The 13,776-nt window shown below is 34.3% G+C and overlaps 1 protein-coding gene across 1 annotated transcript in view; it reads left to right on the top strand.

The window, feature by feature from the left end:
- LOC141499365 (CUB and sushi domain-containing protein 3-like) overlaps window positions 1-13,776 on the top strand; it is a 315,574-nt gene that overhangs the window by 97,567 nt on the left and 204,231 nt on the right. Inside the window, exon 3 of the mRNA XM_074202121.1 lies at window positions 4,833-4,954. Coding sequence (XP_074058222.1) covers window positions 4,833-4,954 — 122 coding nt within the window. The remainder of the gene's footprint in view (window positions 1-4,832; window positions 4,955-13,776) is intronic.

The following is a 13,776-nucleotide window of genomic DNA, read 5'->3' as shown; positions in this document are numbered from 1 at the left end:
AGTGCTATAATCCATAATTATGTACCTTGACAACAATACTAGCATGAGAAAGTTGATCAAATGATTAAATTTATGTTGACAGTATGCACCAATAGTAGATTAGGTTAGCCTGGCATGATTTGTTGTTAAGATAATCCATATTAACTCATATCAAAATTTACCTTTTCTGAACATTGACTAAATATAGCAACATGTTTCAGAATGTTACCAAGATTTTGTTAAATTTATTGACCTAAATTTTGGAGAGGACTCTCCTATCTTTTATGGAAATCATATTTTCCTCCTCTGATACTAGAGTACTTTCCTCTTCAATTTTATTATTAAAATTCATATTATATGTATTTATGTACATTTGGAGGTGGGAAGAGGTAGAAGCTGGATTATATACTTGTCTAGTATGTTTTAAAGGAAATTATTGTTTCAGAAGCAGTTGAATTATATAGCTACTGAGGTCACTTCCAACTTTGTGGTTTTGTGAATCATTTGTTTGAATTTCTTATCTACTTTTTGCGATGTGAAGTCAGTCAATCACAGGAATTTATTTAGCTACTGTTTGGATGCAAAGGAGGAAATAGACTAGTGGTTCATCATCCAAAGCAAAGGAGTTATAACTATGAGTCTCTGTTAGTTATGCCACATTTTATAAATCAGGTACAGTTTTGTAGGGAGAGGTGATGTTTTAATTTAGTCCTGTCCCTCTTAAAAAACCTACTGGTTTGAAATCCTATTCCTTTCTCCTTCCCTACACTCAACCCTGCAGGGCTAGAGATTGGAGAGAGAAGCATAGCCTCAAGATCTACAATAATATCTCAATACCCTGCTCCAGTTAAACCTCTGAAGGTAGAAACTATATGGAGGAGGAACACAGGACATTTTGTAGGTTTTATAACCATTTATTTAAGTAGATGGCATTTTCTAGAAAAGGAAGAATTTGGTTTAATGAAGATATTCTGCATTTTGGCATTTTCTTATAATGATTCACTTCTGTGAATTCATTTTAACCTAGCTGAAACTTTTCAGAAGTAGATAGAGTAGGAACTTCTTAACTCTTATTTATATACTTTAGACTGGGTTATGAATAAAGAACTTTAAAAATGTTTTAATTATGAAATGCAAAGTCATTTTCTTAGAAAAAACAAGCCCCCAAACCAAAAACTCTTTCTAGTCTATGCTGACTTCTTTTGTAACTTTCCAAAAGCGATTGTTCTCCTTATTTGAGAACCAAATTTACTGACAGATTTTCTTCATCTTCAAATGAAATATTATCTTTTGTAGACTGGAAAGTAAGAGGTAAATTTTATTTTTACTATTAAAATATTTCATGAAAATATATGAAAGAATTCTCAACATCATCCTTTATAAAAATGACATTATGACATTTGAGAATAATGGGTCACTGAACTCAAATGATTATTTTTGGTTCATATTTCCTATCACTTTTTAACATGACACACAATAGAAGGGAATGTAGGTTATATAAATGTGGATGACATTTTGCTAAAATAATCCTTTAATTCTACTCCCTGATGTCTGTCTTCCAATCATCTAATGGTCAATCACTGACATTACTTGGAAAACTTTGAAGTTATCACTGTACTTGGTCTGATAAATTAGAGTTTAAAAAGATGTTTAGGATAAAGAATTTTGCCAGGAATTGAAAAAAAGGTCTTAGTGGTTTGTGAAACTGTCAATTTTCAGGTTTCTCAGCATGCATTCATCATTACTTTGTGATTATTATCAGTTTTCTATTATTAATTCAGTTCTACCTTAAGGGTGCCTAAATTTACTAGTTTTTTCATATTTTCACAAGTTATCACATATATTGATCTTATATTAATGATCACATATTAATGAACAATTTAATCTGGAAAATTTTGCTCAATAAGACAGAAGATGATAATTTGAATATTGCCGGTCTTCTCACATTTCTAGATTTCAAGTCAGAAAGGTGGATATGATTCTTGCCTCTGGCACTCACTGTCTTGAATGATCAAGTTATTCAGACTCTCAGAACTTCAGTTCTCTCATGTGTAAAATAGTTATTTTAATAATAATAATACCTTCAATACTTATCTTAAAAGGATATTTATTATGATAATCAAGTAAGCAGGATAATTTATGCATTGCAAGGTTCTGGACACATTCTCTCAATTTTCCACTTATTCAATGTCTTTGATTTATTGGAAGTATTCTTACCTATTTACCATAATTACTTTAGATAGGTTGACTAATTGATTCACTCAATCAGTCTCCACATGTATACTCTGACCTGAGTTTAATATTTGATGTTATTAACAAATTTACTGGAATATGTTTACCAGTGTCCATAATCCCCAAAACCTGGTTAGCTTTCTAGTGATTTGATGGAGTTCTGCATTATCAGTTTTAAATGTTTTCCCAGAACCTCATACCAAAAAACATAAAAAGTCTGAGCAGCACTATTTGTATTCAAAATCAATCTTTCACATTTATCTATACAAATCATACTGTATTTACATGTAAGAGGATCATTCTGCAGATCTCTACTTAAAGTGATTTTTACTAATGTGAATTTATCAGAGGACTTGGGAAAGGAAGGAAAATGGGCAGGGAGAGGATTGGCACATGGTTCAAGGAATAATGGGGGCCAGATACAGAAAAGTAAAAAACAAGAAAACCATACCAGACCAGGCCAGAATAAAGAGGAAGAACACTTAGTGGATAGACATGGACAGGATACAGACACAAACAGATAAGGACAGACAACTCTCCCAGTAAAGACATGCATTACCTGTGCAGAGTAAAGATAACATAGGCTTTTTTTTGTTTTCCATTTTTTGATAAAGTGGATATCTTTCAGTTAAAGTCGAATTTGAATAATGCAAATTTGCTTAATGCAACTTTTCTGAAGCAAGAACTGTTTATACTTTGAAGTACATGGTAATATAATTCTAATAGCTTAAAAGAGGCAGCTAGATGGGACAGTAGAGTGATGGACTTGGTGTTAGGAAGAACTGAGTTCAAATATGACCTAATTCTTTTCTAGTGTGTGATCCCTGACAAATTTTTTAACCTCTCTCTGCCTCAGTTTCTTCTATTGTAAAATGGAGTTAATAGTAACATCTACTTCCCAGCGTTGTTGTGAGGATCAAATGAGATAATTATAAAGGACTTAGCAAAACTCCTAGTTTTACAATATAAATTGGCTAAATAATTGTAAGCTGCTATTATTATTATTATTATTATTATCATCACATAGTGTGTCACATTGTCACCTAAATAATATTAATAAAACACTTATCATAAATGTTGACCCAAAATAGACACTATATAAATACTTACTTGATTTCACCAAAAAGAAAAGGAAAAGGAAAAGAATATCAAATTTTCTTTTTTTAGAGGAAAAGACTTTGTCTAGACACTCTCACCACCAAGATTAAAGGCCTGGGATTGACTGAAAGTTTTACCTTTCCTCTTGCTCTGGGATAACAAACTGCCCTATAGCTAAACCTCCTTATTTCCCTCAGTGCATATGGTCATTCCATTAGTATCTGTACCAAAATTTCTTGGTATCTTTTTCTACACAGGGAATATCAAAATTTCTTCCAGAATCACTAAAACCTAGATGATTCTCTGGGAGCTGTAGGCTAATTTCTTCTTGTTCCATATATCAGAGAACCCTTGAAATTTCCCAGAATGGATCTCTGCTAATGCAAAGTCAGTTCAAATGTGGTTTCTGTGGCACCCCTCATTAAAACAATCAAGTTAACTGACAGGGGCAAACTGAGAAAATTTCTGAAAGAGGTGTAGGGCTCTCTATCAAGGACTAAGGATAGTGGATTCCTGCAAATAAGAGTCCAATATTTATTGGAAATGAAGCCTCTTCTTATTGCATGAACTGTTCATTTGCTCTCTCAACTCGTTGTTGACTGAATGATTTAATGAAGGATTTAATAGTCAAAATAGTTAATATAGTTACTTTTAGTGAGTTGTTACCATTAATTTGTTGCCTCAGGTACCTCTCATATATGTATATATCTATATATCTATATAGAGAGTATATATGTATACCATTTTTCAAAATTTAAAATGATATATATGTCAAATTCACTAAAAGTATTAGCCATTGATTTTGTTCTTTGAAATATTTTTATGACTTTGGGAATAAAGATAAATTTTCTCAATATTTTTACTTTTGCAACAATCACTTTAAAAAAGTTTCAATAGATGTTCATTCATTCATTCATTTATTTAATGCCTCTCATTATACATTAAGCAGTACTTAATGAGCTTGATCTGTGTAGCTTATCATAATAGCTCTAGGATTTGTTTCTGATAAAAAACATTAATATATTAAGGAAATTAAATATTAAATGCATAAACAATTGAAAAGTTGACTTTTAAAGTCATACCAAAAATATGTCACATGCCCTAAAAGTGTTCAGTTAATTGAATTAATGACAATTTTTTATCAACCAGCTTTTTTAATTAATTCAAGTCTTTTCTTTCATTTAGTGAAGTTTTGTTACCCAGCTATTGGATCAGTATACTTTTTAAAAATTAAACTAACCTATTTAAAATCAATAGACAGTTTATCATGTCTCACATGTATTATTCATAACCAAGTTTCAATTTATTTAGAAAAGATTGAGTTCATGAACTCAGAAAAAAATTCTCAACATTTTAATTTTGATGCTATGCCATTAGAATATTACAAGGGAAATTATAATATCCTTCAATGTGTTATGATTGTGCAAGTTTGTATCTAAATTATTTTTATAAATATATTATATTAACGTGTTGATACATGACTTGAATATAAGTATTATTAAAGATGCAATTTCTTTTTACAGTGAAGACATGTGGTTCTAATCTTCAAGGACCGAGTGGTACCTTCACATCTCCAAACTTTCCATTCCAATATGATAGCAATGCACAGTGTGTGTGGGTTATCACAGCAGTGAATACAAATAAGGTAAGTGAAGTTTTATTTTTTCTAAAAGAGTGTAAAATTGTCACACAAAATATAAAAAATCAATTTTCGTAACTTCAATTGCTAGAATGTAGATGCATTAAATAATAGGTATAATGGTATAGTACATAAAGTACTGGTTTCAAATGCCACTTGACTGTATGATAACAAGCTAATCATTTGACATTTCTGTGCTCTAGGCAACTCTAAGATGGCAAATTTCAGTATGGGCACTACTGAAATCACAGGTTCAATATATTTCTCATACACATTTGTAGATATGTACATCTATATACATATGCATATATATATACATCCTTTCATTTATGATGATGTGTATAGAAAATATGATATAATATGAATTTAAATTTCTATCTTCAGCAAGACTATATTATTTCTTCTTTCAACATGACTGCATTGTAAGAGTTAAACTTTGTGTGATAAATATGGAAAATGTGCAGTATAGTAGTGAGGTCATTTTTTTTTCTGGTTATTTTCTTTACATTCAATAAACTTTTTTTGGGGGGGGGGGTTGCAAGGCAATGGGATTAATTGACTTGTCCCAGGGGACCTAGATAATTTTAAGCCTTTGAGGTCAAATTTGAACTCAGGTCCTTCTGTCTCCAGAGCCTGTACTAGACCATTACATCACCTAAGCTTCTCCTAAACATTTCTTTAGAACCCCCCCCACACATATATATGTATAAAATAAATATATGTATATTTTCTAAAAATCTACATTTCTGCATTTATATATTTATGGAGAAAGATACTATATTAAATGTGTATGCATGTGTGTGGGGGGGTGTATGTGTATTATGAGAATAAAGAGAGAAGTAGAGAAAGAAGTTCTAGGGATAGACACTGATGGAGAACTAGAGAAACAGAAATTCAGCAAGACAGAGAATGTAATTTCTAGTAACTCATTGAGTTGCAGTTATATGGATTTGTTTTGAAAAAGTGTCATGAATGCTGTTTTCAAATTTTATTTTAGAACAAATTAATTTAGCATCATTTATAGCTTTATCATATTTTAAATATCTGGATTTAATCAATAGAATTTTCATATTTAATGGAGTTAATCAGAATAATTAATCAACAAATGTTTTACTAGTTTAGACCCTGTGTATACAGACACAAGTGTAAAAGTTTCTGCCTCAAGGTTGACATTCTACTGAAAAAAAAGAAACATATATACAAATAGATTTTAAAAAAGAGTTTGTAAACATGACTGGAAGGAAAGAACCAGTCACCAATTTTTAGACTCTACATTACTCCTAGTCAACTTGAAGTGAAATGAAGAACATCATGACATAGAGCTAATGGAAAATGTTAGAGAATTACTACATTTTGGCTCCATGTTGAGCTTGTTTTCTATTTGTATTTGAGTAAAGACTCCATCTATTTATTTTATTTAAAGACCCAGGGTGTAATTTTTTTCCCCTATCTTCCTTGGTTATCCTATTTTGTTCTTAACTGCATGTGGAAGAAATCAATTTGCTTTTCAGACTAATGTAAAAAACTATCTGAAAAAATCAACCATTTTGATTGCCAAGTCTCCATAGTTAGTTTTGTGGATAGAAATTTGACCTAGTAAAGAAGCTCCTATTCATTTTTTTTTTTTTAGGTTTTTGCAAGGCAGTGGGGTTAAGTGGCTTGCCTAAGGTCACACAGCTAGGTAATTATTAAGTGTCTGAGGTCGGATTTGAACCCAAGTACTCCTGACTCCAAGGCCAGTGCTCTATTCACTGCTCCACCTAGCCGCCCCTCCTATTCATTTTAAGAGAAGATTGGGGCAGCTAGGTAATACAGTGGAGAGAGCACCGGCCCTGGAGTCAAAAGGACCTGAGTTTAAATCTGACCTCAGACACTTAATAATTACCTAGCTGTGTGACCTTGGGCAAGTCATTTAACCTCATTGCCTTATTTAAAAGCCCCCCCCCCCCCCCCTTACAAAAAAAAAAGAGACAGAAGATTGACTTTTGCATTTCTGGAATAAAAATGTCCTTATGCAATTGGAATTGGACATGGAGCTTTGAGGACTTCCAGTGGGGGAAGATGGGGTGGAAACTAGGTAAAGGGGAAAGAACTTATCATTTGAAACTCTTTTGGGATAACTCTCTCTCTAGGAGAATGAAACCTATCAATGATTATCAGATGACTTGGTTTTCCTTGAATATGAACTGGTTGATCCCATTTCATGAGTGAAAGATTCTTCCTCAAGGAATTAGGAGACTTAGGTCAAAGGCCTGTTCATCTTGGCTACTTATATGACTCAGACAAGTCATTTGACTCCTATAGTCCTTAGCTTCATCATTTTTAAAATGGGGGATAATCAAATCTATCTTTTCTATTCCTCCAATGTTTAAGGAAGAAATATAAAATGATTTGAGAAAGAAATTTTAAAATTATGCAAAATATTAATAACATTACTAATAAAAGAGATTCAATTGTATGAATATATTATATTGTTGAAAGGCAATAAGGTGCAGGACACTGAATACTAAACTTAGAATCAGGATTCTGTAGACTGAAATCCTTAGAAATTTTCCAGTTGTGTGATCTTGGGCAAGTTGCTGAGCATTTCTGAATTTACGTTTATTCATCACTAAAATCAGTGGGTTGACATGGAATCCTTCTAAGGTATTTTTGAGCTCTAAATCTATGATCCTATGATAAAATAGTTTGGTGCTATGTCAGGCACCTATAATTATCACCAGCCATGAAAGACAATATAACTCCTTAGGGACAAGAACTGTTTATATTTTTTTCTTTACATGATTAGCATAGAACTACTTGAGACATAATAGATGCTTAATAAATGCTAAATAAAATTTGTTGAAACAAAAGAATCTGGTTGTTTCTGGCAGGCAGTCCTAGTCACTTTTCTGGGTATAATCAAAGCTATATAATAAAGCATTTTAAATAAAATATTTCATAATAATTACCTACATAAGTTTTGGTGCACATTTCTTAATTTTCTATTTCTAAATCATTGGCTAATTTTAAAACATATACACAATAAGGTAAGATATGAGATTTTACTAAGGATTTTGCATATTTTTAACAGATTCATTTTAATATGAATTCTCTATCATGGCATAAGGTTACTTTTCTCACAAAATATCTGCCAAAAGTCATTGCATTTCTCAGATTCCTCTCCATTATTAGTTATGTGATTGGGAGGAAAAGATGGTATTTGTTTGATTGGTTGATTTATTTAAGATTTTAAAAGTTTTTGCCTCACCCATCCCAAACAAGTAATAGTCAGTACCAGTATTATTGCCCTTAACTTGCATATGAGGAAAATTACTGCTAATCTATTAAAATGACTATTAAATCCATATAATTTGTTGATATAATTGTCTCACTTACTGGAAATAGATTTAGAGTTTCAAGTAACTTTAGCTGTCATATAGTTAACAATCTTTGGAACTCAAATGTCTCATCTTGAAAATCAGAGGATGAGGTTTTCCAAGATCTCTTCTCAAGGAAAGACACTCTAAGGGATGGATAAGAGGTAGTACCCACAAATCACCACCACCACCTTGGCCACTAACTTCCCTCTGACCTTGATGGAGACAGCCAAGGACCCTGAACCCAAGAAGGAGCCTTGAGATGTCAGTATCATCATTCCAGACCACAAAACCTGCTTCCAGCCTAACCTCACGGCTGTCATCAAAAGTAGTAACTATTGTCAAACTACTGGTCTTGGAGTCAGTCTCAGACACCCACAAGCCTTGACACTTACTAACTGTGTGACCCTGGGCAAGTCACTTAACCCTGATTGCCTCGCATCCAGAGCCATCTCCAGTCCTCCTGATTCATATCAAGCCACTGGGCCCAAATGGCTCTGGAGGAGAAAGTGAGGCTGGTGACTTAGCACAGCACTCCCTCCCTCAAATCCAATTCACATACTTGTCCTGGCATTACCTCCCTGATGTCAGGGTCATCTTTGAGAACTAAGGACAAACATCATCATCATCATCATCATTAATGGCAGGATAGGAATCACAGCCAAGACCATTGGTTTAGCTGCTGGGCCTCAAGCTATTGTTTTTGAGGACAAGGGATCAGTCATTCCCAATGAATTTCAAACAGTTTAAGGAAGGCAAGTCAGTCTGGCTGAAGTGACAGGGAACCCCAAGGGAGACAAGAAGTAGTATGTACTAAGAAGTCAAACTACCACCACCATCATCATCATCTTGATCACCATCACCCCTTAGTCTCTCATGGAGACAACTCAGCTCAGAACCTTACTATATTCAGCACATAATTTATTCAAAGCAATGAACCCAAGAGCCTTGGTAACAGTACTGCTTCCAGTCGTGTCAAATTATTGACCTCAGAAACATTATTATAATAATATCTGTGGAAATGGCAGTAAGAAGAGGCATTACCATATGCTTTGCCTTGAACCCTGAAAACCAGAATGCTTTGAAGCTCACTCTAGTCCTGTAATTCACATATTGGAAATATTGTCTTCTCTCTCCACCTGATGCCCCAACTCAGTGTGAATGATTCCTCACAGAATCTCATTTTAAGGAAAGATCACATGGCACTTATGTCTTCATTTCTTTTCCGACTACAGTCCTGATTCTCTCTTAGTCTTTCTTTACTGGGGTCCCAAGCCAAATACCTTAATCTTGGTACTTAATAAATGTTTGTTGACTGATTACCTACCTACCTATCTGAGATGAAGCTGAAACCTTTCATGTATAAGAACATTTATAATAAACAGAATGTGAGTCCCTTCAGGGAAGATACCATCTTTTTAATTTGTACCCCTATCATTTAGCACTGTTCTTTCCATATTTTAAGGGATTAATAAATGTTCAATTCATTCATATGGTCACTCTCATTTTAAAGATAATAGAATGAAATTTATAAAAGATAAGTGACTTAATCAAGGTTGCACAACTAACAAGTAGAGCAAAGTTGTGAATCCAGCTCTGATAATTCTGAATTCAAAACTTTTGATTATACCACATTTATTCTCCATAATAAAATAATTAAGCATAAATAAATAAGCATGCAAGGATGAGGATACATTAATACCTACCTCTTGGAGTTTTCTATTGCTGTGCAATCTCAGCAATACCTCAGACAAAATGTTGTATTCTCAAAGCCCATCTTTAATTATCCATAATCTTATGCAGCTATTATTAACCACATTTTTTTTAATAAATGAGAAGCCATCTATTAAGCACGTACTATATTCAAAGCACTGGGGAGAGAAAACAGGAATGAAGTCAGTCCTTGCTCTTCAGAAGGCAGATACTAGCCGTGTGACTGAGCAAATCACTTCCCTTCTACCTCAACTTCCTCTAACTATAAAATTTCTGCTTTTGTTATTTTTTTTTTTAGTCACTTCAGTTATTTCTGACTCTTTGTGACCCCATTTGGGGTTTTCTTGGCAAAGATACTGGATTGATTTGTCATTTCTTCTCCTGTTCATTTGACAGAAAACTGAGGCAAACAAGATTAAGTGACTTGCCAGGGTCACACAGCTAGTGCTTGAGGCTAGATTTGAACTCAGGAAAATGAATACTTCTGACTCCAGGCCTAGTATCTTGTCCACTGTGCCACCCAGCTGCCCCTGATCTATAAAATAGTGATAGTGATAGCACCTACTTAACAAGGTTGTTGTGAAAATCAAATTAGACAATATATGAAAAAGGCTTCAAATAGTGGCTGACACATAGTAGGAACTTAATAAACATTTGCTTTTCTCCCTCCCTTCTTTTTTTTCTTAACCTTTCTTCCTACCCCCTTTCCTTCATTCTTTTCATCCTTTCTTTCTGCTTTTCATTCTTCTGACCCCCCCTTCCTTCCTTCTCTCCCTCCCTCCCTCCCTCCCTCCCTCCCTCCCTCCCTTCCTTCCTTCCTTCCTTCCTTCCTTCCTTCCTTCCTTCCTTCCTTCCTTCCTTCCTTCCTTCCTTCCCTTTCTTTTCCTTCCTTCCTTCTACTCATATTCTGATTAGGAAAGATAACAAATAAGGGAGGTTTTAGTTTCAGAGTAAACAGAAAGGTCCAGAAATAACTGAGAGACATTTTAGTGTCTACTCCATTAGGAAGGGGAGATTGGAACAAATTGCCATAATAAAGGAGCTTGGGGGTGGCCAAGTAGTGTAAAAGAAAGAGGGTGTTGGCAAGAAGATGGATCAGGAAGAATCTGTGGTTGCCTGGTGCAAGAGAGGGAAAGGTTAATCTCACTATTGCTAGCTCTAGCTTGAATCCTTCAGTAACTGCAGAGAAATCTGAATCATATTGTGGCACACTAGGCATAAGGGAACTCCTGTTTACCACCAATTTCAGCTTGGTCCCTTTAGGTAGCAGAATATTACCTCCTAAATTAACATAAAAAATCCTCAAGCACATCAAACAACATGTTCTCCATCTCTACGTTATTCATTAGACCCCAGAGTTTAAATTATATTTCTTTGTTCATGCTGCATAGGATTTTAGCCATAACTTAATGCTTTACTGATATGGGTACAAGAAGGCATTATGAATCTCTATTTTTTTTTCCATGTCTGAATTTATTGTTGGGCCATTTGTAAATCCTCTGATATATTATAGTCTTCTAAAACCTTAGGGTGATTAACTATGGTCATTGTTTCTGATCTGTTTTTGGTTAGACACACTCGAAGTAATGGTTCAATTTTATAATCTGAGAACAGCATAAATTATTGATAGTAATTACACCCCCATCCACTTTTTGAGGGGAATGAGACTTCCAGTTGCAGCTTCTCCACAGTAAAACACATGACTGTTACTAAAATTTCATACATCTGTTCTGTCCTTTTTATAGCATAAAATAACTTATTTAGCCATAGTATAATGTAATAAATAGGGTAGTAACCCTGGAACCTGGAAGACCTGAGTTCAAGTCCTGATGCTTACAGATTCTAATTCTAGGACCATAAGTAACATTTTCATCTTCTTAGCATCCCAGCTCTGAGTTCAAGCTAGATCTGAGTGAGTTGTATATCTGAAATAGTCAAAGGAGTTTCTATACCAGAACTTTCCTAAACCAGTAGAATCCTTTTCCCTATTATCTCTCATTCCAGAAAACTTTCATTTAAATTGGACATTGGATTGTTTGAAATAATCACTTCAAGACCCTGGATGGTTTTGTACTAAATCGAAAGCGATGCTTTACGTGCTTAGGATCCCATAGAATGTGCTCTGGGTCTGTCTTTAAAGAAAGGGTCAGTGGTAATATTTGCCCCTGGGATGTGTCCAACTGCCCAGTCTCCTTTCTGCGCCCACATATGTTGACAAGTGATTGAAAGGTAATAGTTATATTTAGACTTTCATTTCCTTTCAAGTTCTAAATTTGGGGATTAAGCACTTTTAGAACAAGAGAAGAAAGGCAAGGTAGCTGTTGCTTCCTTGGAACACTGTGTGAGTTCCCCAATGTATCTAACGGGTTGGAAATAAATTAGAAGCCAACTCTGCAACACTCAGACTAGTGAGGTAGAAAAGAGACAGAGATAAGGAGGTAATAATGTGTTAGGCAGTTGAAGCAAAGTAAAGAACTGTTGGCCTGCTCTCTTGACCACAAATCCATTCAGTGGGGAACACCACCCACTCCTTTAATTCCTTGCCAACCCTGGCAAGGACAAGGCAGTCATCGGGGTGTCATGTAATACTGTTATTAAACCTTTTGTGACTGTTAAGTTCCTTTTGTTCTTTTTCACCACATGAATGGAATGATGCAGAGACTCAGAAAGGTTCTTAAGGGGTTTGGGGGGAAGCAATCTAAAACCTTTGCTATCTTACCAGAAAGAGGTCACAAATAAAACCGTGATAGCTTCAAGAAAACAACTTGAGCTGCTCTGTGGCATTTTTCAGGAGAATTATATTCTAAGTGAAAGAAGTGAGAACAGAAAATCCAGCTGTAATGGCAAGATGTTCCTTTCTTTAAACCTTTCATTCCACCAGGACAGAGGCAAACTGGCTAAGTATATTCAGCTCAGAGGACTTGAGTTTGAATCATGACAGCTACTTACTCCTCTTATGACCCTGGGCAAGTCAAATAATATTCCTCTGCCTCAGTTTCCTCATCATGACTCTAATCTACCACTAATTACTTAACCTCCTGGGCTTCAGTTTCCTTATCAAATGATATGGTTGAACCAGATGACCTTTGAGGTCACTTCCATCTTTAAATTTTTGATCATATTATCCTGATGACAACTTCTAATTTCAATCATAAATATTTCCTTAAGAGCTGTCCTGTAAATCTAAATCTAGAAATTGATGGATAATGAAAAAATAAAAGAAGTCAAGAATTGCTCAGTAGATTATTAGTGAGGAATGAATTGTTCTGGGAAATGCACTGTGTATTTCTTCATCTGCTGACATGGCAAATTAAATGCATTTCCCCCCCAATATTGATAGTTATAAGAATACAGGTATTTCTAGTTTCACAGCTATACTATGGAGGTGTTTGAATTGAAAGACTAAATTGGAAGGAGAACAGAAAAAATTCAGAGAGCATTTGAGATGACCTGTAGTTTTAATTATATATCTCACTAGACTAGCAGAGTTCTTAGAAATGTGTAGTACCACCAAAATCCACTAGAGCCAATTAATTAAAAATTAGAGTAGACTATGAATTTACAGGAATATTTTCAAAAGATTAATATTGCTCTAAATATCAAATTATTCTTCATTTCAACTACACATTGCTTGAATTAACTAAGACTGGTTAAATGAGGAGCCACATACCATAAATGATGTAGTTTAGAGAACAATAAGATTAGATACAATGGTAACATTTATAGTATGGAATCTGGGGTGGGGTGGAACTTTTA

Source organism: Macrotis lagotis, chromosome X (genome assembly GCF_037893015.1).
Source record: "Macrotis lagotis isolate mMagLag1 chromosome X, bilby.v1.9.chrom.fasta, whole genome shotgun sequence".
Classification (NCBI taxonomy): Eukaryota; Metazoa; Chordata; class Mammalia; order Peramelemorphia; family Peramelidae; genus Macrotis; species Macrotis lagotis.
This window is presented reverse-complemented; position numbering and strand designations above follow the sequence as displayed.